The sequence below is a fragment of the Hyla sarda genome, chromosome 6 (genome assembly GCF_029499605.1).
Source record: "Hyla sarda isolate aHylSar1 chromosome 6, aHylSar1.hap1, whole genome shotgun sequence".
Classification (NCBI taxonomy): domain Eukaryota; kingdom Metazoa; phylum Chordata; class Amphibia; order Anura; family Hylidae; genus Hyla; species Hyla sarda.
The window spans coordinates 283065887-283088614 of record NC_079194.1 but is presented as its reverse complement, the minus strand read 5'-3'; the positions used below and the strand labels follow the sequence as shown (position 1 = coordinate 283088614).

General features: G+C 43.6%; 1 protein-coding gene across 4 annotated transcripts in view; it reads left to right on the top strand.

Annotated features, from left to right (window-relative positions):
• Nucleotides 1-20794, top strand: part of PGGHG (protein-glucosylgalactosylhydroxylysine glucosidase) — a 49059-nt gene extending 28265 nt beyond the window's left edge. For 3 of the 4 annotated variants that reach the window (XM_056527505.1, XM_056527506.1, XM_056527508.1), the window contains exons 9-15: nucleotides 1078-1214; nucleotides 9084-9217; nucleotides 11553-11648; nucleotides 14656-14753; nucleotides 16770-16978; nucleotides 18053-18145; nucleotides 20584-20794. In XM_056527505.1, the coding sequence (XP_056383480.1) occupies nucleotides 1078-1214; nucleotides 9084-9217; nucleotides 11553-11648; nucleotides 14656-14753; nucleotides 16770-16978; nucleotides 18053-18145; nucleotides 20584-20639 (823 nt within the window). In that variant the 3' untranslated portion in view covers nucleotides 20640-20794. The remainder of the gene's footprint in view (nucleotides 1-1077; nucleotides 1215-9083; nucleotides 9218-11552; nucleotides 11649-14655; nucleotides 14754-16769; nucleotides 16979-18052; nucleotides 18146-20583) is intronic. The other variant, XM_056527507.1, reaches the window with a different exon arrangement.
• Nucleotides 20795-22728: the final 1934 nt, after the last annotated feature.

The window sequence follows — 22728 nt, the reverse complement described above, 5'->3', positions numbered from 1 at the left end:
CAGTAAATTTGATTCGTCACGAACTTCTCGGCTCGGCAGTAGATGACTTTTCGTGCATAAATTAGTTCAGCCTTCAGGTGCACCGGTGGGCTGGAAAAGGTGGATACATTCCTAGGAAAGAGTCTCCTAGGACTGTATCCACCTTTTCCAGCCCACTGGAGTACCTGAAAGCAGAACTAATTTATGCAGGAAAAGTCATCAACTGCCGAGCCGAGAAGTTCGTGACGAATCGAATTTACTGTAAGTTCGCTCATCTCTAGTGGCAATATTAGCTATTGCCTAGGGTGGCAAAAATCCTTGGCTACCCTGGCTACCCAGTTGGCACCCCCTTAATATATTTGCTATAGGGTTAGGAAGAAAAAGAGCGAGTACTGCAAATGGCGCTGCTCTTGCATAAATCCTCTGGAGCAGACTGAATATGAAGCATCAATGGTTTATTGATACAAATAAAACAATAAAATAGCACTGACACATTTTGGAAGATCAGAGCTCCCTTCCTCAGATTTCAGGTATTACCTGTATCTTCAAAGCCTCAGTCCACTGCCTCCTTAAGGGGTTAAAGAGGTTATTAAAAAAAAAAAAAAAAAAAAAAAGTTATCCCCTATCCACAGGGATGATAGCTGATTGGTTAGGGTTTGACGTTGCCAGCTCTGTTTGTCCAGGATTGCTTATAGTAAAGCAATAAGAATCAGACTTAGTTGCAGTTTTTGGACCACTAGAGGGAGCACTGGTGCTGCAAATATAAGTGTATCTGTCTATGTAGATCAATGGATCTAATAGCTATCATTTCTATCGGTCTGTCTATCGATCAATCAATGTATTTATCATATTTTTATGTATCGCATTTAGCAGAGGGTTAGATAATGAGCCAGGTGGATTCTTATTTTATTTTTATTTATTTTTAAACAATTTCTCCTTTTTCTCGCTGTCATAGTCATCATATCTATGTGATACTACCCTGAGGTAGTAACTTATATTTCTGCAATAACCTCTTGATCCTTATACATTATACATGTTGTCACTGTAAACAGCATATTTATTTATTTGATGGTTTTATGTTAATATTTTCTTCCCCAGTTTGAACTTTTCTATCGACCTGGCTAAAGATTTACAACAACCCATCCCGGATATATGGAGAGATGTTGCAAGTAAAATTAAAGTCCCATTTGATCCCAAAAATAATTACCATCCAGAATATGACGGCTACAAACCAGGTATTCGTGGATTTCTATAGAGAATGTACTACCGTATATACTCGAGTATAAGCCGACCCGAGTATAAGCCGAGACCCCTAATTTCAACCCAAAATCCCAGGAAAAGTTATTGACTCGAGTATAAGCCTAGGGTGGGAAATACCTCATCCCCCCCTGTCATCATCCAGACCCGTCATTAACATCCTCATCATCCCCTTGTCATCATCCCACACATCCCCCCTTCATCATCCCCTTGTCATCATCCCACACATCCCCCCCTTCATCATCCCCTTATCATCCCACACATCCCCCCTTCATCATCCCCTTGTCATCATCCCACACATCCCCCCCTTCATCATCCCCTTGTCATCATCCCACACATCCCCTTATCCCACACATCCCCCCTTCATCATCCCCTTGTCATCATCCCACACATCCCCTTATCATCCCACACATCCCCCCTTCATCATCCCCTTGTCATCATCCCACACATCCCACACATCCCCCCTTCATCATCCCCTTGTAATCATCCCACACCCCCCCCCCTTCATCATCCCCCCCCCCCTTCATCATCCCCACACCCCCCCCCCCTTCATCATCCTCTTCTCATCATTCGCCCTCAGTGGTCTTCAACCTGCGGACCTCCAGAGGTTTCAAAACTACAACTCCCAGCAAGCCCGGGCAGCCATCGGCTGTCCGGGCTTGCTGGGAGTTGTAGTTTTGAAACCTCCGGAGGTCCGCAGGTTGAAGACCACTGCGGCCTTCAACATGCGGACCTCCAGAGGTTTCAAAACTACAACTCCCAGCAAGCCCGGGCAGCCATCGGCTGTCCGGGCTTGCTGGGAGTTGTAGTTTTGAAACCTCCGGAGGTCCGCAGGTTGAAGACCACTGCGGCCTTCAACATGCGGACCTCCAGAGGTTTCAAAACTACAACTCCCAGCAAGCCCGGGCAGCCATCGGCTGTCCGGGCTTGCTGGGAGTTGTAGTTTTGAAACCTCCGGAGGTCCGCAGGTTGAAGACCACTGCGGCCTTCAACATCATCCAGCCCCCTCTCACCCCCTTTAGTTCTGAGTACTCACCTCCGCTCGGCGCTGGTCCGGTCCTGCAGGGCTGTCCGGTAAGGAGGTGGTCCGGTGAGGAGGTGGTCCGGGCTGCTATCTTCACCGGGGGCGCCTCTTCTCCGCGCTTCCGGCCCGGAATAGAGCCGTTGCCTTAACAACGACGCATCTGCGTCGTTGTCAAGGCAACGTGACTATTCTGAGGCCGGGCCCGAAGCGCTTAGAAGAGGCCTCCCCGGTGAAGATAGCAGCCCGGACTCGGCTTATACTCGAGTATATACGGTAAATGCCTTTTTTTAATGTTACATTCATAGAATTGGAATAAAACTAGTAGGTTGTAATGTACCCCCCCCCCCCTCCCTCCCGTAACAGGAAAATAAAAAAACAGCTGTTAATAGATAGCTGGAAATAGCTGGGCATGGGGCTGTAAGAGGGTAATGAGGGTCACTGCTTGCCAATGGGCAAAGTCTATGAATGCTATTTTATTGTATTGAGTTCTATAGAAAAAAGGCTAGACAAATCCCAGTTGCCAGTTTGCCATGGTGAGTATAAATTTCCTCTTGGTACCCAGGTCTTTGTTGGCAGTAGTTGGCGATAGCTACTCCTGCACTTCTTATTAAAAGGCTCCTGTGCTACCACCACCTCTTCCTCCGCAACCTCCAGTTTCATGGATACTCTTCCTTGGGGCATGCATGAGGTGTGGCGTGGCTGGAGGGGTAACGAAGGGTGCTTCCCTCCACCTCCCTCATGTCTCCATGACATAGTCTTCTCCCACTGCACCTCCTGTTACTGTTGTCACCCTTTCTCCCAAAAAGTGTGAAAAAAGTAAAATAAAAGTTGTTTAAAAAAAAATCCCTCTTTTCCCCATTGGCGCAAATTCAAAATGAGTCCAAATGTAAAAATTGCAGTTTTTTTTTATAATGTTCTAGAAAAGATCAAAATGTCGGAAAATAAAAATAAATAATTTTTTTTAAACATACACATTAACCCCTTCCATATTAAGTTTAAATCACCCCCCTTTTCCCAAATTCCATATAAAAAATATATAAACATAATAAAAATAAACATGTGGTATCGCAGCATGCGGAAATGTCCGAACTATAAAAATATATTGTTGATTAAACCGCAAGGTCAATGGCGTACGTGCAAAAAAATTTGAAAGTCCAAAATAGCAAATTTTTGGTCACTTTTTATACCATAAAAAAAGGAATAAAAAGCGATCTAAAAGTCAGATCAAAACAAAAATGGTACTGATAAAAACTTTAGATCACGGCACAAAAAAAGAGCCCTCATACTACCCCGTACGCATACAAATAAAAACATTATAAGGGTCAGAAGATGACAACTTTAAACGTATAAATTTTCCGGCATGTAGTTATGATTTTTTTCAGAAGTACGACAAAATCAAACCTATATAAGTAGGGTATCATTTTAACCGTATGGATCTACAGAATAAAGATAAAGTGTCGGTTTTACCAAGAAATTTACTGCGTAGAAACGGAAGCCCCCAAAAGTTACAAAATTGTGTTTTTTCTTCAATTTTGTCACACAATGATTTTTTTCCCCCATTTCGCTGTAGATTTTTGGGTAAAATGACTGATGTCATTAAAAAGTAGAATTGGTGGCGCAAAAAATAAGCCATCATATGGAATTTTAGGTGCAAAATTTAAATGGTTATGATTTTTCAAAGGTAAGGAGGAAAACAACGAAAGTGCAAAAACAGAAAAACGCTTGGTCCTTAAATGGGCACTGTCATGAACTTTTTTTTTTTTGATATGTTGTAGTACTTATGTACTACAACATATCTCTAATATAGTTTAATTATTATTATTTATTAATTAAAATAATTTATTTTACATGTTAAAACCGGACACTAGGGGTCTCCCTCCTAGTGGCCGGCTGCAGCCTGGCGTGACGTCACACCTGAATTCGGACCGATGCCAGCTGGGCAATCGGTCCAAATTCATTCAGGCTGCGCTCGCTCCCTGCCTGTCAATCAGACAGGCGGGAGCGAGCACTGAGAATACAGAAGAGTGCATTGGCTCGCACGCCGGCCCCGCCTCCCTGCACACACGTGCTGCCGCTGAAGTCCTGCACTCTACGGGTATGTCTTTTTTTGGGGTGTGGGGAGCGGGTTGCGGGGTTCGGGGTAGCGGGCGTAACTCATACTGTTTTCACCACAGGGTGCCTCCAGCTGCTTTACCACAACAACTCCCAGCATGCCGTGACAGCCAATTGATGTCAGGGCAAGCTGGGAGTTGTAGTGCTGAAACAGCTGGAGGCACCCTGTATAGGTGAACTAAGGGCAGAAGTCGGCCCCCCAGCAGGAATCAGTGACGTCGTGCCTGCTGGGGAAGTCTGTCTGGTAGTGAGCACACTGCCAGGCAGACAAAATGGCATTTCTAAGATAATAAAAAAAAATTTAAAGGCAGAAAAGGGGTTAGGGATAGATGGGCAATAGGCAGGGACAGAAAAAAAAAAAAAGGATGGTGGGAGCTATCCAGAAATCGAAAAAACAGAGCTAATTTCTTTGCTCCCTGTCTTTCTCCACTTTGGGTGGTATTACAACTTAGCTCCATTCACCTCAATGGAACGGAGCTGCAGAACCACACCCCACCGGAGACAGACAGACGGAGCGGTCATTGAGAGAAATGATCTATTTTTTTCGATTCCTGGATAAACCCTTTTAAGATCTTGCATATAAGAAGAATTTTTGATTTTGGTAAGAGAGCTACAGTAGAACTTATTAAATTTTTGCTACATTTTATAGTTTACGATGACTAAAGGAGTTCCAGACCGGTAAGCAGCTATTTGTACCTATTTATATTATATTTTTATCTTAGGCTGCTTTCACACTATGAGCATTCATCCGTTATTAAATGTTCGTTTTCTGTGTAAAACGGAGGTTTAATAACGGATGAAATAAAGGGTGATAACGGCTGAATAAATATTCATCCGTTAGGCTGGGTTCACACTACGGTTTGTAACTACGGTCCCCGTATACGACTGGGAGGAGGGGGCGGGGCTTAATCGTGGCGCCCGCACTCAGCCGTATTCGGGAACCGTATTTAATGCATGTCTATGAGCCGACCACGTTTTTGCCTGCGGTCGGGAAACCGCATACTCCGGTCACTCCGGTCGGCTCATAGACATACATTAACTACGGTTCCCCTATATGGCTGAGTGCGGGTGCCGCGATTAAACCCCGCACCCCCCTCCTCCCAGCCGTATACGGGAACCGTAGTTACAAACCGTAGTGTGAACCCAGCCTTACCCTTATCCCTCATGTATGGCCAAACACCTCTGCCTACAGACTCCCACAGCCGGGACTACTACTGCTCCCATCATGGAACAGACTTGTTTCCATGATGGGAGTAGTAATTCCCCGGCTGTAGGAGTCTGCAGACAGCTGGGGAGGCTACATTAGTGCTTGTACTTCTACCCTCATCATGGAACAGACTCTGCGCATTAAATATATACCCCCCGCCGTTGCATTAAATATATACCCCCGCAGCGCATGTATATGTGCCCTCGCAGCTCTTCTATATACACATGCCCCTGCCGCCGTATGAATGAAAAGTATCTCTATTAGCAGCGCATAGAGCCGGGAGCCGACAATATGCGCTGCTAACAGAAATACTTTTCATTCATACGGCGGCAGGGGCATGTGTATATAGAAGAGCTGCGAGGGCACATATACATGCGCTGCGGGGGTATATATTTAATGCGCCAGCGGGTATATATTTAATGTGCAGGCGGGGGTCATACCTAATGCGCTGCAGGGGGCTAGATATATAGGCTATATGTCTGCCCCCCCCCCCTCTGCAGCGATATATATCTTGCCCCCCACAGTGCTCTTTGGCCCCTGCTACTCTCAAAGTTTATTTTTCAATCTCTCGCTGAGAGCCCTGATCAGCCATTCAGGGCTCCCCGCGGGGGATTCAAAAATGAAAGTTAAAACACACTGATACATCGCAGGGTTGCGGAGCATGCCGCCTGCTCCCCTGCTTAATAACTTTTGATCCCATCGGGTCTCAGAAGTTAAACCCGGTGCGATCAATCCCTTAGCCCCTGTACTACAACCCCCATCATGGAACAGAGTCTGTTCCATGATGGGGGTTGTAGTACAATCACTAATCTAGCCTCCCCAGCTGTCTGCAGACTCCCGCAGCCGGGGAATTACTACTCCCATCATGGAAACAAGTCTGTTCCATGATGGGAGTAGTAGTCCACCCTCAGCACTGCAGGAGTCTGCTGATGTCACCTCTTCTGAGCATGCTCAGAAGTAATAACGGATATAATAAACTGTGTGCAAACGGATGACATAAGGGCTCATCCATCAGCCACAGACTTCAATGTTAAAAATAATGGTCGTTAATTTACCCGTTTCTTGTGACGGAAGAAAAATTAGTGCATGTGCCATTATTTCTTCCGTCACAATTAACGGCCGTTATTCATGACGGACTATAACGGGTCATAAAGGATAATCAAAAAATCCCATAGACTTTAATGGGATTCTTTAACGGCCGTTTACCGGGGCTTTTCTAACGGACGTTTGTAACGGATGAATTTTTATAGTGTGACAGCAGCCTTAGCGATTGTGTCATAGTTTGTATTTTGCTGTTGAAATGTGTGTATCTCTTGTTTGCTTTGTCCAGTTGTAGCAGGTGGTAAAATTGTTACATTACTAAGGTATCTGGGTTTTCAGAAAACATTTCACACCTCCTAGGGACATGCTGCATCTCCCCGTTCTCTGTGTGCCTGACCCGAGACAGTCCCTCAAACTTCCATTATGAGACCATCTTGGTCACTTGGCCCACAGACTGGAGAGAGCACGACTAGCACCGACTTCTCCCAGCTTCTTCTAGCGATCGGTCCTATTTCCCGTCCCGAAATCTTGGCATACAAACTTAAAGGGGTATTCCAGGAAAACTTTTTTTATATATATATCAACTGGCTCCAGAAAGTTAAAGAGATTTGTAAATTACTTCTATTAAAAAATCTTAACCCTTCCAATAATTATCAGCTGCTGAAGTTGAGTTGTTCTTTTCTGTCTTGCAACAGTGCTCTCTGCTGACATCTCTGTCTGTCTCCTGAACTGCACAGAGTAGAAGAGGTTTGCTATGGGGATTTGCTTCTACTCTGATGGCACGTGTCTCGGGAACTGTCCAGAGAGCACTTAGACAGAAAAGAACAACTCGACTTCAGCAGCTCATAAGTACTGAAAGGATTAAGATTTTTTAATAGAAGTAATCTACAAATCTGTTTAACTTTCTGGAGCCAGTTGATACAGTATATATCAAAAAGTTTTTTTTCTGGATAACCCATTTATATTATAAAAATATGTGATACAAAGTGACCTCATTCCTGACTATTTGTCTGTGATACTTTGGTTAAAGGGGTACTCCGGTGGAACTTTAATTTTTTTATTATTTATTTTTTTTATCAACTGGTGCCAGAAAGTTAAACAGATTTGTAAATTATGCAATCCACAAAGATGTACCTGGCACTGCCCGGCTCAAGCACTAATTCACTGCACGCTAACACCTTCCTACAGGTCCCGTGATCAATATTCGGCATATAGGTGGTGCTCACCGCAATCCAACAAACAGTTCACTTCTATAAACTACCAAGACGAGAAAGAAATCCACAGGGCACTCACCAATGCTGCAAATGTGTCTTTATTTAACAGGTCCATACATCAGTGCGGAGACGCTCATACAGGTGTGCTTCTACAAACTACGGTCCATTCCTCGCGATACTTCGCGCTTCAGCAGGTTTGCACGTGCAAACCTGTTGAAGCGCGAAGTATCGCGAGAAACGGACCGTAGTTTGTAGAAGCACACCTGTATGAGCGTCTCCGCACTGATGTATGGACCCTTGAAATAAAGACACATTTGCAGCATTGGTGAGTGCCCTGTGGATTTCTTTCTCGTCTTAGAAGTTTATAGATTTGTAAATTACTTCTATTAAAAAAAATCTTACTCCTTCCAGTACTTTATTGTCTGCTGAATTGTACAGAGGAAATTTTCTTTTTGCAACACAGAGCTCTCTGCAAACATCATGACCACAGAGCTCTCTGCTTTTTTTTTTTCTTATGTTGATGCCTTGTGCTAAAATAAAATAAAAATTGTTGCCTATGTCTGTGGGTCCTGCTGTAAAGTGTATCTCTAAATGCTGCTAAAACAGGCTGCCCCCATGATAATGTACAAAAACAAAACAAAAAAAAGAGATAAAAAAAGTTACAATGAGAAAATAGAAGCAGATTTGATAAAAACATTGTTTTAGTATCTGGATCTAATCTGTAAAAAACATACAGTGGCCCAGATTTATCAAACTGTGTGAGAGAAAGTGGAGGGATTTTCCCACAGCAACCAATCACAGCTCAGCTTTCACTTTACCTCAGCTCGTTAGCTGAGCTGTGATTGGCTGCTGTGGAAAAATCCCTCCTCTTTTTCTCTCACACAGTTTGATAAATCTGGGCCGCTGTGAGAGAAAGTGGAGGGATTTTCCCACAGCAACCAATCACAGCTCAGCTTTCACTTTACCTCAGCTCGTTAGCTGAGCTGTGATTGGCTGCTGTGGAAAAATCCCTCCTCTTTTTCTCTCACACAGTTTGATAAATCTGGGCCAGTGTGTCTCCAGCTGTTGCAAAACTACAACTCCCAGCATGCCCGGACCGCCTTCGGCGGTCCGGGCATGCTGGGAGTTGTAGAATTGCAACAGCTGGAGACACACTGTATGGAAAACACTGATCTAGGCAATACATTGCATCTTACATTACATTTTTGTTGTCCCCTATCCTTACTATGAACACTTTACATCCTAACAGGGGATCAGGTTAAACAGGCAGATGCAGTTTTGCTTTGTTACCCTCTGATGTTTCCAATGTCTCAAGAATGTCGCAAAAACGATCTTCAAATCTACGAGACGGTTACAGATCCTGATGGACCGGCCATGACATGGGTAAATACTTATGTATCTCTGACTTTACATAAAGTGCTGTATATTCAAATACAGTTACAACCCCATAACATTTAAAGGGGTACTCCGCCCCTAGACATCTTATCCCCTATCCAAAGGATCGCCGCGGTGCCGCTGCTGGGGAGCCCCGGGATCCCCGCTGCGGCACTGCGCTATCATTACAGCACAGAGCGAGTTCGCTCTGCACTTAATGACACGCAATACAGGGGCCGGAGCATCGTGACGTCACGGCTCCGCCCCCTCGTGACGTAACGGCCCGCCCCTTTTAATTCAAGCCTATGGGAGGGGACGCGGCGGTCCTCACGCCCCCTGCCATAGACTTGCATTAAGGGGATGAGCCGTGATGTCACGAGGGGCGGAGCCATGACCTCGGCGGCTCCGTCCCCTGTATCGCCCGTCATTACGCACAGAGCGAACTCGCTTTGTGCTGTAATGATAGCGGGGTGCCGCAGCGGGGATCCCGGGGGTCCCCAACAGCGGCACCACGGCGATCTGACATCTTATCCCCTATCCTTTGGATAGGGGATAAGATGTCTAGGGGCGGAGTATCCTCTTTAAAGGGGTACTCCGGTGGAAAACGTTTTTTGAAATCAACTGGTGCCAAAAAGTTAAACAGATTTGTGAATTCCTTCTATTAAAAAATCTTAATCCTTCCAGTACTTATTAGCTGCTGAATAACACAGAGGGAATTCTTTTCCTTTTGGATTTCTTTTCTGTCTGTCCTGCTGTATATTCTGTATATTGCTGTATATTCAAATACAGTTACAACCCCTTAACATTTAAAGGGGTACTCCAGTGGAAATGTTTTATTTATTTTTTTATAAATCAACTGGTGCCAAAAAAATGTAACCTCTTAAGGACTGAGTCCTTTTTTGCAATTCTGACTAATGTCACTTTATGCATTAATAAGATGCTTTTACCGATTATTCGGATTCTGAGATTGTTTGATTGTTTTTTTGCGACATATTCTGCTTTATTTAAGTGGTAAATTTTCGTCGTTACTTGCATCCTTTCTTGGTGAAAAATGCCAAAACTTCATAAATTTTTTAAAAATTTTGCATTTTTCTAACTTTGAAACTCTCTGCTTGTAAGGAAATGGATATGCCAAATAAATTTTATATTGATTCACAAATACAGTATGTCTACTTTATGTTGGCATCATAAAATGGACATATTTAAACTTTTTGAAAACATTAGAGGGCTTCAAAGTAGAGCAGCAATTTTCAAAATTTTCATGAAAATTGCTAAATCTGAAGGGACAGATGTTACAGAACTACAACTCCCAGCATGCCTGGGCAGTCTAGGCATGCTGAGAGTTGTAGTTTTGCAACATCTGGAGTGTTACCGTTTGGGTACCACTGTAATAGTGGTCTCCAAACTGTGACCCTCCAGATGTTGCAAAACTACAACTTCCAGCATGCCCAGACAGCCTTTGGCTGTCTGGGCATGCTGGGAGTTGCAGTTTGGCAACCACTAGGAAGGCAGCAGTAAAGATCACTTTACTGCCACCTTCCTTGATGCTCCGCCGTCGCCTCCCTACCTGCGCCGCTGATCTCCGCTGATGCCACCGATGATCACCGGTCCCCACCGCATCTTCTTTACAGGTACCGGCCGCCATCTTCTCCCCCCGTTCTGCCCGACATCCAGTGGTGGGCAGAGCGGGGGATTTCCATGGCAACCCCCCCCCCCCCCTGTCTTCAACTGCCATTGGTCAGTACTCAGTGCTCACTAATGGCAGGGGATAGGATGAGGTTGCACCGCTGCAACCTCGCTCCTATCCCTTAGGATGATCGGGGCTGTCACTGACAGCTCCGATCATCCCTATTTTCCGGGCGATCGGGTCACCAGAGACCAGATCAGCCCAGAATAGCAGAAAATCGCATGTCTGAATTGACATGCGATTTCCTGCGATCGCCGAAATGGGGGGGGGTCTCAGGACCCCCCTCGGCGATATGTTGGGATGCCTGCTGAATGATTTCAGCAGGCATCCCGGTCCAGTCCCCAACCGGCTAGCGGCGGGGACCGGAATTCCCACGGTCGTATCCATACGCCCTCAGTCCTTTAAGGACTTTAAAACGGGGGCGTTTGAATCCACCCGCTGTCCTTAAGAGGTTAAACAGATTTGTAAACTACTTCTATTAAAAAATCTTATTGACTTCAATCTGGTCATTTCCTAAACGTATACGTGTTTGTACTTGGACCCCACTATTGGATCCAAGTCACAATTCACTGATCTGATATTGATGATCTTATTTTCGAAACTCTGGATCACCCATTTAGTATATGTGATGTATTTTTATTTTCTCCTTTTTTTCAGAGCATGTTTACAATTGGCTATATGGAGATAAAAGAGCCCATAATGGCACAACAGCAGTTCATGAAGTGCTTCTCAAACATAACGGAGCCATTTAAGGTCAGACCAATGCTTACAATCTCATAATCTCCAAAAACGTAAAGATATTGGGGGAGATTCATCAAAACCTGTGCAGAGGAAGAGTGGGGCAGTTGCCCATAGCAACCAATCAGATTGCTTCTTTCATTTTCCACAGGCCTCTTTAGAGGCCTGTGGAAAATGAAAGAAGCAATCTGATTGGTTGCTATGGGCAACTGCACCACTCTTCCTCTGCACAGGTTTTGATAAATCTCCCCCATTCTGACTAAAATTTCCATAGAAATAAATAGAATTTACTAGGCTTGATGTCAAGTGGATGTTAAACAAGAACAGTGCGGTATGTTTAGTGCACAGAATTACATGTTTTAGCAGAACAATTAATTTGAGCCTGATAATAATAATAAATATGGAGCAAATTGGTTTCCTTAGTACATGACTTGTAAACATTAAAGACTATGGAAACCTTTTAAAAGTATTTTTGATTTGTACTTATTTATGGTGAAAAAATATTTTCTATTTAGGTCTTTTATAAAAATTTTTGCTCCATTTTTCTTCTGCACCCTCCAAGTATCACAGTGAAACCATCAGAATAGCTGCCCGATGACTGTCTCCAGCTCCACTGTTTTTCCCCTGAACAAAATTCTAAGATGATTTATAAACAGATCAAAGGTCATCTATTAAAGGGGTACTCCACTGGAAAACGTTTTATTTTTTATTTTTTTTTAAATCAACTGGTGCCAGGAAGTTAAACAGATTGGTAAAATACTTCTATAAAAAAATCTTAATCCTTCCAGTACTTATCAGCTGCTGTTATGATCCACAAGAAGTTCTCATTTATTTTCTGTCTGACCACAGTGCTTTCTGCTGACACCTCTGTCCATTTCAGGGACTGTCCAGAGCAGGAGAGGTTTGCTATGGGGATTTGCTCCTGCTCTGGACAGTTCCTGACATGGACAGAGGTGTCAGCAGAGAGCACTGTGGCCATGCAGAAAAAAAATTCAAAAAGAAGAGAACTTCCTGTGGATTATAACAGCAGCTGATAAGTACTGGAAGGATTAAGATTTTTTAATAGAAGTAATGTATCAATCTTTTTAACTTCCTGGCAACAGTTGATTTAAAAAAAAAAAAAGAAATGTTTTCCAGTGGAGTATCACTTTAAGCTGGTCATAAATTGGCTAAGAAGATTGTTCAGGACAAGAGAAATACACTATATGTAAATACACTGAGACCGTAGAAGAGAAACTAAGCAAAACTCTATAAAATAAAGACCTGCAAAGAAAATATTTTTCACTGTAATTGTACTAGGTCTACTTGTTCTTGCTGGATCCTCTGTGCTGCTGTAGCAAAGCTTGGAACCTTTCCAAGATGCAGAGTCTAAGAAGCCCCTGTGTCATCACCTTAGGGGTACGTTCCCACCTGGCGTATTTTGCTGCGTATTTGCTGCTGCGTATTTCTAACCCATTGACTTCAATGGGAAATAAAATACGCAGCAGCAAATACGCAGCAAAATACGTCAGGTGGGAATGCACCCTAAGGGGGTAGTCTGCCCCTAGACATCTTATTCCCTATCTAAAGGATAGTGGATAAGATGTCTGATCGCAGGGATCACACAGTTGGGGCCCTCCGCGATCTCCCTGCTGCACCTGGCGTTCAATTAGAGCGTCTGGTGCAGTGCCAGAGGCCATTTCCCCTCATGACGTCACGACCACGCCCACTCAATGCAAGTCTGTGGGAGGGGGCGTGACGGCCATCACGCCCCCTCTCATATACTTGCATTGAGAGCACGTGACCGTGACATGACGAGCCTCTGATTCCGCATCGCCAGCAACGGATTACTGGGGTGCCACATCCGAGATCACGGGGCTCATTTGGATGAGGGATAAGATGTATAGGGGGGAGTACCCCTTTAACCCCCCACAAGGTGGTGTGGGCTTCTGCAGCAGAGAGCACTCAGGCCCCTAAGTGGTCACCATTCACAGCTAGTGACATGTATATTGGATGGTATTGAAGAATGTAGCAGAGTTCATGTAGATACAGGTGTTGGTTAAGGGCAGACAGTGACAGAAGAACCAAGCCGGGTCAGACACAGGAGAAGCAGATACAAAGCACACTTTAGTAATATAGCCCAGTCACAGGTGTCAGGAAAGATTCCTTTTATATAAGTGCAGCAGAGTGGGGGAATGATGGTGTATGACCTGTGGTTTCCTGGCCCTTTAAAGCTAAAAGAGTTGGTGCGTGCACTATGAATCTGCAGCTTGGTGGTGGGGACAAGGAAGACTATTACTACCAGGTGAGGTGAGTATGCCATGCAGCGGGCAGGAACGGTGACAGCAGAAAGTACAAAGTGAGAATAAAAAAATACATTCAAAGGTGTTTTGGATGCATTTCAAGTGACCGCTCTAGGTTGATGTCCTGCTCCAAATGAGATAATACGTGCACGGAGAGAAAAACACATACTGACACAAGACTAGGTCAAAATGGTTCCCTGGTTTATTGTATTGTGGACACACAAGATATATCCTTCAGTAGGGCTTGGCACATTGTGTAAGCATTCTAATTGGTTAGCAGACTACTTTTACGTACGCATTGCATCATATTTTCTCTGTACCAAAAGGGAATGGTCACACAGGGGGCGTAGAACAGGATGCAACCACCATCTTAGAAGAATGATCTTAATTTTGTATCTATTATCCATAACAAAAGGTGTCCATAGCCTTTAGGTTGAGATGCATTAGGGGAAAATTTCTTAAAGAAATGCACCTAAAATGTGGAGTCCGTGGTGCACACAAAATATATTGTGTTATGAATCTCAGACAGTTTTTGCACTTGTCTCAACAGTTTCTAAAAGTGCCTATAACAATAAGAATGACTATTAGAAATGATAGAACGTGCCTCCTCCACCTTGTGTATATGTATTAGATATGTAATGATTTAGAATAACAGGTATCTAATATGTCTAGATGATGTCTGGATGGAGAGGTAAACACCATTGTTTTAGTCGCTAACATTGACCTCTTTATACTGTTAGATATGGACTGAAAATGCTGATGGTTCTGGAGCTGTCAATTTCCTTACAGGCATGGGGGGTTTTTTACAGACTGTGCTCTTTGGCTATACTGGATTCAGGTCTGTATCTGCCTTATTCATAATAAATTCTTATTCTTCCTCTCCTTCTTTTGGTCTTAAAGGGGTACTCCGGTGGAATTATTTTTTTTATTTTTATAAATAAATTGGTGCCAGAAAGTTAAACTGATTTGTAAATGACTTCTATTAAAAAAATCTTTACTCTTCCAGTATGTTTTAGCAGCTGTATGCTACAGAGTAAATTCATTTATTTATTTTTGTCTTGTCCACAGTGCTCTCTGCTGACACCTGATGCCCATATCATGAACTGTCCAGAGCAGGAGAAAATCCCCATAGCAATATGCCCATAGCAATATGCCCATAGCCTATGCTGCTCTGGACAGTTCCTGACACAGACAGAGGTGTCAGCAGAGAGCACTGTGGACAAGACAAAAAGAAATTCAAAAAGAAAAGAATTTCCTCTGTAGCATACAGCTGCTAAAAACTACTGGAAGGGTAAATATTTTTTAATATGTCATTTACAAATCTGTTTAACTTTCTGGCACCAGTTGATTTAAAAAAATATGTTTTCCGCCGGAGTACCCCTTTAAATAGGTCTGCGGTGTATAACACTTATCCCCTATCCGCAGGGGGATCCTAGCGTTCAGACCCCCAGCGATCTCCTGTACGGGGTCCAGACATTGCCGTGGCTGTGCACGGGTAATGCATGTGTCGTCGACCTCTGCGAGGTCGACGACACACGCAATATCCGTGCACAGCCGCGGCAATGTCTGGATCATGGGAAGTCCGAACGCTAGGACCCATGCGATCAGACACTTATCCCCTATCCTGCGGATCTCGCCCATCCTGCGGTGTTATACACCTCAGATCTCCCTTAATATTGTTAAGATTAAATACTTCGAAAACAGCAAATGTATCACTTCTGACTCTTGGTGTGTTACTTCCAGGGTCGGACTAGGTATTTTAGCCACATTTTGCCAATTTGCCACAGATTTTTGGTGCACATTGCTGGAATTTTAAGGGGTACTCCGGTGGAAAACATATATATATATTTTTTTAAATGACCTGGTGCTAAAAAGTTAAAGGGGTACTCCGGTGCTTAGACATCTTATCCCCTGTCCAAAGGATAGGGGATAAGATGCCTGATCGCGGGAGTCCCGCCGCTGGGGACGCCCGTGATCTTGCACGCGGCACCCCATTTGTAATCAGTCCCCAGAGCGTGTTCGCTCCAGGACTGATTACCGGCGACTACAGGGCGGCGTGTGACTTCCCGCCCCCGTGTGATGTCACGCTCCTCCCCTCAATGCAAACCTATGGGAGGGGACGTGACAGCTATCATGCCCCCTCCCGTAGGCTTGCATTGAGGGGCGGAGCGAACACGCTCCAAGGACTGATTACAAACTGGGTGAAGCGTGCAAGATCACGGGGGTCCCCAGCGGCGGGACTCCCGCGATCAGGCATGTTATCTCCTATCCTTTGGATAGGGGATAAGATGTATAAGCACCGGAGTACCCCTTTAAACAGATTTGTAAATTACTTCTATTTAAAAATCTTAATCCTTCTAATACTTATTAGCTGCTGTATACTACAGAGGGAGTTGTATTTCTTTCTGGAGTTCTTTTAAGTCTGACCACAGCAGGAGAGGTTTGCTATGGGTATTTGTTTGTACTCTGGACAGTTCCTGACATGGACAGAGGTGTCAGCAGAGAGCACAGTGGTCAGACAGGCAAAGAATTACAACTTCCTCTGTAGCATACAGCAGCTGATAAGTACTGGAAGGATGAAGATTGTTTTCCACTGGAGTACCCCTTTAAGGCACATTGCTAAATGATACATATAAATAGGATTATAGAGATCTCTGGGAACAAGGATCCTCTGCCCCTTGGTCAATAATTCTGGGCCACCACATTCTTTAGGGTGTCACACAAGGTCACACTTGGATGGTGGTCAGGTGACCATGTACTTACTATATTCATTGTTATAACATTTTAGTCTGACTTTTTTTAATTTATTTTATTTACATTTTTATTTTTTTTTTATTTTTTTTTTCTAATCTAGAATTACAGAGAATTCTTTGAGGTTTGATCCCATCCTCACTGGTGATGTGACGGCACTATACATTACTGGAGTGTGTTATCTTGGTAATAAAGTGAATTTCACATTCTCTAAGGACCTCACAACTGTGGAGTTGACTTCAGTCCTTGATTCTCAGTATTCCCTGGTTATTACATTTGATGATTTAACTCCATGTATTCCCCTGTATATAGGTAAGTCCATATGGTTTCTTTCCTCTCCTGAAAGTTAGAAATGTTATCTGTGAATTAAGTGTTCTAACTTCCCTTTTACCGGAGAGGTAATTTTACATATAAAGAGCTCAGGGTGGAATGATAAAGAAAATAAACCTGTCTTTATCTGTTGCTGATCAGATGATCTACTAGTTGAGGAAATAGCTAAAATGACAATGAAAGGAGAAGTTATCGCTATGGGAGACTTCCATCTTCCGGATATAAACTGGAAAACCAAAATAGCTAGTTCTGTCAGGAGTACAAATATTCTAAATCCCCAACTGGGATTATCTCTATAACAAGTGGTTGAGGAGCCAACCCGGAGGAAGGCCATTTTGGATTTGGTATTCACAAATGGGGATTTGGTATAGGATTAATTGTAGGCGAAAGCTTGGGATCTAGTGATCACCAGTCAGTGGGGTTTAATATAAGAACAGTGAAGGAGTCACACCGTACAAAAACAAAAGTTTTAGATTTTTAGAAAAACAGACTTTTTAAAATGAGATTAGTCATAAATGAGTCCCTATCAGACTGGAACGGATTACATGGAGTCCAGGAGAAATGGGACAACTTAAAAGACACATTATTGAAGGCAACAAAAAATTGCATTAGACTTGTCAGTAAATGTAAAAAAAGGAAGAGACCACTAATGTACTCAGCAGAAGTGGCCAAAATCTTAAACAAAAAGCTAACCTTTAGTAATTATTAAAAAAAAAATAAAACTGAGCAATGAAAATAGGGAAATCTACAAGATTAGGCAGAAAGGCCAAGCAAGCTATAAGAACTTCTAAAGCTCAGGCAGTAGAAAAACTAGCTCAGTCTGAAAGACGGGGATAGGGGATAAGGCGTTCTTCAGATATATAAATGAAAAAAGGAAATTAAAACAAGGAATAACTAAATTGAAAACAAAGGAAGGAAGGTATGTAGAAGAGAATAAAGGGCTGGCCGACTGCTTTAATGAATACCTCTGTTCAATTTTTACAGATGAAAAAGAAGGAAAAGGACCTCCATTAGGGAGGAAGACTAATGAATCGTTTCATGCATGTGTCTTTACAGAGGAAGAGGTTCTACATTTGCTGTCTAAAGTGAAGACAAATAAGTCACAGGGGCCTGATGGAATACACCCAAAATTATTGAAAAAGCTTAGTGGTGAGCTAGCAAAACCAGTAACAGATTTATTTAACCAATCACTGGTAGCAGGAGTCTTCCCGGAAGATTGGAAATTAGCAAATGTCATGTCCTTTCACTAGAAAGGTAGTAGGGAGAAATCAAGCAACTATAGGCCAGTAAGTCTGACATCAATAGTGGGGAAATTAATGGAAACCATACTAAAGGATAGGCTTGTGGAACCTCTAAAATCCCATGGATTGCAAGATGAAAAACATGGATTTACTTCAGGGAGATCATGTCAAACAAATCTTATTGATTTATTTATTTTTGACTGGGTGACTAAAATAGATGGCGGAGGAGCAGTAGACATCGCATATCTAGATTTTAGTAAGGCTTTTGACACTGTCCCATACAGGAAACTTATCAATAAACTACAGTCGTTGAGCTTGCACTCCCATATGGTTGAGTGGATTAGGCAGTGGCTGAGTGACAGACAACAGAGGGTCGTAGTCAATGGAGTATATTCAGAGCAAGGTCTTGTTACCAGTGGGGACCTCAGGGATCTTTACTGGGACCAATCTTGTTTAATATCTTAATTAGTGATATTACAGAAGGTCTCGATGGTAAGGTATGTCTTTTTGCTGATGACACAAAGATATGTTGCAGGGTTGATGTTCGTGGAGGGATACACCAAATGGAAAAGGATTTAGGAAAACTAGAAGAATGGTCAGAACTCTGGCAACTGAAATTTAATGTGGATAAGTGCAAGATAATGCACCTGGGGCGTAAAAACCCTCGGGCAGAATATAGAATATGTGACTCAGTCCTGACCTCAGTATCTGAGGGGTTTAGGAGTAATTATTTCAGAAGACTTAAAGGTAGGAAGACAATGTAATAGAGCAGTAGGAAATGCTAGCAGAATGCTTGGATGTATAGGGAGAGGTATAAGCAGTAGAAAGAGAGAAGTGCTCATGCCGCTGTAAAGCACACTGGTGAGACCTCACTTGGAGTATTGTGCGCAGTACTGGAGGCCATATCTATAGAAGTATATAGATACTCTAGAGAGAGTTCAGATACTAAACTAGTACATGGATTGCAGGATAAAACTTACCAGGAAAGGTTAAAGGACCTTAACATGTATAGCTTGGAAGAAAGAAGAGGGGATATGATAGAGACTTTTAAATACATAAAGGGAATCAACACGGTAAAGGAGGAGAGCATATTTAAAAGAGGATAAACTACCACAAGAAGACATTGCTTTAAATTAGAGGGGCAAAGGTTTCTGCAGTAATATGAGGAAGTATTAATTTACTGAGAGAGTAGTGGATGCGTGGAATAGCCTTCCTGCAGAAGTGGTCGCTGCAAATACAGTGAAGGAGTTTAAGCATGCATGGGATAAGCATAAGGCTATCCTTCATATAAGATAGGGCCATGGACTATTGCTAGTATTCAGATTATTGGACAGACTAGATGGGCCAAATGGTTTATATCTATCAACACATTCTATGTTTCTATGATCCCCTGCCGTATGCCATTCCCCACTGCCGAGTGTGTCCTGGTCTCTTCTAGACACAGGAAATGCCCCTCAGCCAGTTGTTTATTATATAATGAAGGACATTGTTTATTAGTTAATACAGACTCTTGTCACTCAGGCATCTGCTTCAGTTTTGTTTTATTTTTTGGTGGCTCCTATCAGCCCTGCTATCAGCTACTTTTTACCCCCCATAGAGCACCTGACACCTACTCTGCCTTTCCATAGAGCACCTAGAAAGTAGTATTTTCTCCTCCTTTTGTCTCCCTTCTACCCTTATCTCCTCTCTGAACTTTTGTTGCCTTGTCTTCCCCAGTGCCCATCCCCAGAGCGATTAGTCCTCCAGAAATACGTTGTCCCTACTTGTATCTCCTAATAAACACCTATATTTCTTCTCCATCTCTGATCCACCTGACGTATCTCAAGGGGGTTCTCTGCCAGGAACACTCCGCTAATCTTCTTACTCAATCACCTCCTTTTACTTTCAAAGTGCATCCATTACTAATATAGTTCCAGAACAGTTCCCCCAATTAGTCGTGCCATTGGGGTACCCCTTGGTTCAATATGAAAGTAATGACAGGTTCCCTTTTAGCACACGGTCACTCAGTCTCTCTAGGGGGCAGTATAATATGAGTTATCAGGCCGCAGCTTTTTTCTGTTTGTTACATGGCAGACTATACATTTCTGTTAGTGAATTAGGAATACGAATAGATCTGCAGCACAAATGTGTGTAAAGATTTGCAGAATTAGGTCACATGAGTCATTGAACCCAGCCCCACCCACATCGATTGATCTCTCCTTATTTCCAACTAGGCTGCCTGTGGTTCAGGCAGCATAAAATACTTAAAACTTAATTTTGAAAAGGACCACATGAGTCTAAACAGATGCATTGATACAGATATGTCTATGATGATAAGTATATGTATATTTCTTATTTATTCTATAGGTAAACCAGTGTCCTTTACAACCAAAGCAGGACGGGTTCAGATGAAGATTTCCTAATGTGAATAGTGAAGAAATAAAACTGAAAATGTAAAAAAAAATGCAGAATGGAGAAGTTTTATAAATGGAAAAATCATTTTGTTATACTGGGGACATAAAATGCATATAAAAGTATTATGCTTGAAATAAAAATACAGCCTATTTAGTAAATAATACATTTGCTTTTTAAAACTTTATTTTTGTTTTAAATGGAATAAGTTTCATAGCGGGGTTTAAAGGGGTTCTCCGGTGCATAGACATCTTATCCCCTATCCAAAGGATAGGGGATAAGATGCCTGATCGCGGGAGTCCCGCCGCTGGGGACCCCCGTGATCTTGCACGCGGCACCCCGTTTATAATCAGTCCCCGGAGCGTGTTTGCTCTGGGTCTGGTTACCGGCGACCACAGGGCCGACGGCGCGTGACGTGACGCTTCCCCCCCATGTGACGTCACGCTCTGCCCCTCAATGCAAGCCTACGGGAGGGGGCATGATAGCTGTCACGCCCCCTCCCATAGGCTTGCATTGAGGGGCGGAGCGTGACGTCACACGCCGTCGGCCCTGTGGTCGCCGGTAATCAGACCCGGAGCGAACACGCTTCGGGGACTGATTATAAACGGGGTGCCGCGTAAAAGATCCCGGGGGTCCCCAGCGGCGGGACCCCCGCGACCAGGCATCTTATCCCCTATCCTTTGGATAGGGGATAAGATGTCTAAGCACCGGAGAACCCCTTTAACATTAGAGTGGTCCTTTTAAAGGGTTACTCCACCCCAAACATCTTATCCCGTATCCAAAAGGATAGTGGATAAGATGTTAGATCTTCTGTATCAGCGGTTCACTCTGGTGTAATGGTGTGGGGGACATTTTCTTGGCACACTTTGGGCCCCCTAGTACCTATTGAGAAAGAGTTAAATGTGACAGCATACCTGAGTATTGTTACTGACATGTTCATCCCCCTCATGACCACAGTGGACCCATCTTCTGATGATTCTTCCAGTAGAATAATGCCCCATGTCACATGACATCTCATACAGGACAATGAGGTCACTGGACTCCAATGGCCTCCACAGTCACCAGATCTCATCCAATAGATCATCGCTGGGATGTGGTGGAACAGAAGATTTTCATCATGGATGTGCAGCTGACAAATCTGCAGGAACTGTGTGATGTCATCATGTCCATATAGACCAAAATCTCTGAGGAATGTTTCCAGCACCTTGTAAAAAGTATGACCTGAGGAATTTCGAGTACCTGTCACTAAACTAAACTTTTAATATATTGTTCCTTATGTTATTATAGACACTATGTTACACTGCTGGGAACACTAAGATAACACATCCTAGATCTGAATGAATGAACTAATCGTATGAAATACTTTCGTCTTTATATAGTTGAATGTACTAAAAAAAATCAGACAAAAATTATCAATGGAAATCCAATTTATCTACTAATGGAGGTCTGGATATGGAGTCACACTCAAAATCAAAGTGGAAAACCCCACTACAGGCTGATCCAACTTTGATGTAATGTCCTTAAAACAAGCTACAATGAGGCTCAGTAGTGTGTGTGGCCTCCACGTGCCCGTATGACCTCCCTACAACGCCTGGGCATGCTCCTGATGAGGTGGCGGATGGTCTCCTGAGGGATGTCCTCCCAGACCTGGACTAAAGCCTCCGCCAACTCCTGGACAGTCTGTGGTGCAATGTGGCATTGGTGGATGGAGCGAGACATGATGTCCCAGATGTGCTCAATCGGATTCAGGTCTGGGGAACGGGCGGGCCAGTCCATAGCATCAATGCCTTCCTCTTGCAGGAACTGCTGACACACTCCAGCCACATAAGGTCTAGCATTGTCTTGCATTAGGAGGAACCCAGGGCCAACCGCACCAGCATATGGTCTCACAAGGGGTCTGAGGATCTCATCTCGGTACCTAATGGCAGTCAGGCTACCTCTGGCAAGCACATGGAGGGCTGTGCGGTGCGGCCCCCCAAAGAAATGCCACCCCACACCATTACTGACCCACCGCCAAACCGGTCATGCTGGAGGATGTTGGATGCAGCAGAACGTTCTCCACGGCATCTCCAGACTCTGTCACATATGCTCAGTGTGAAC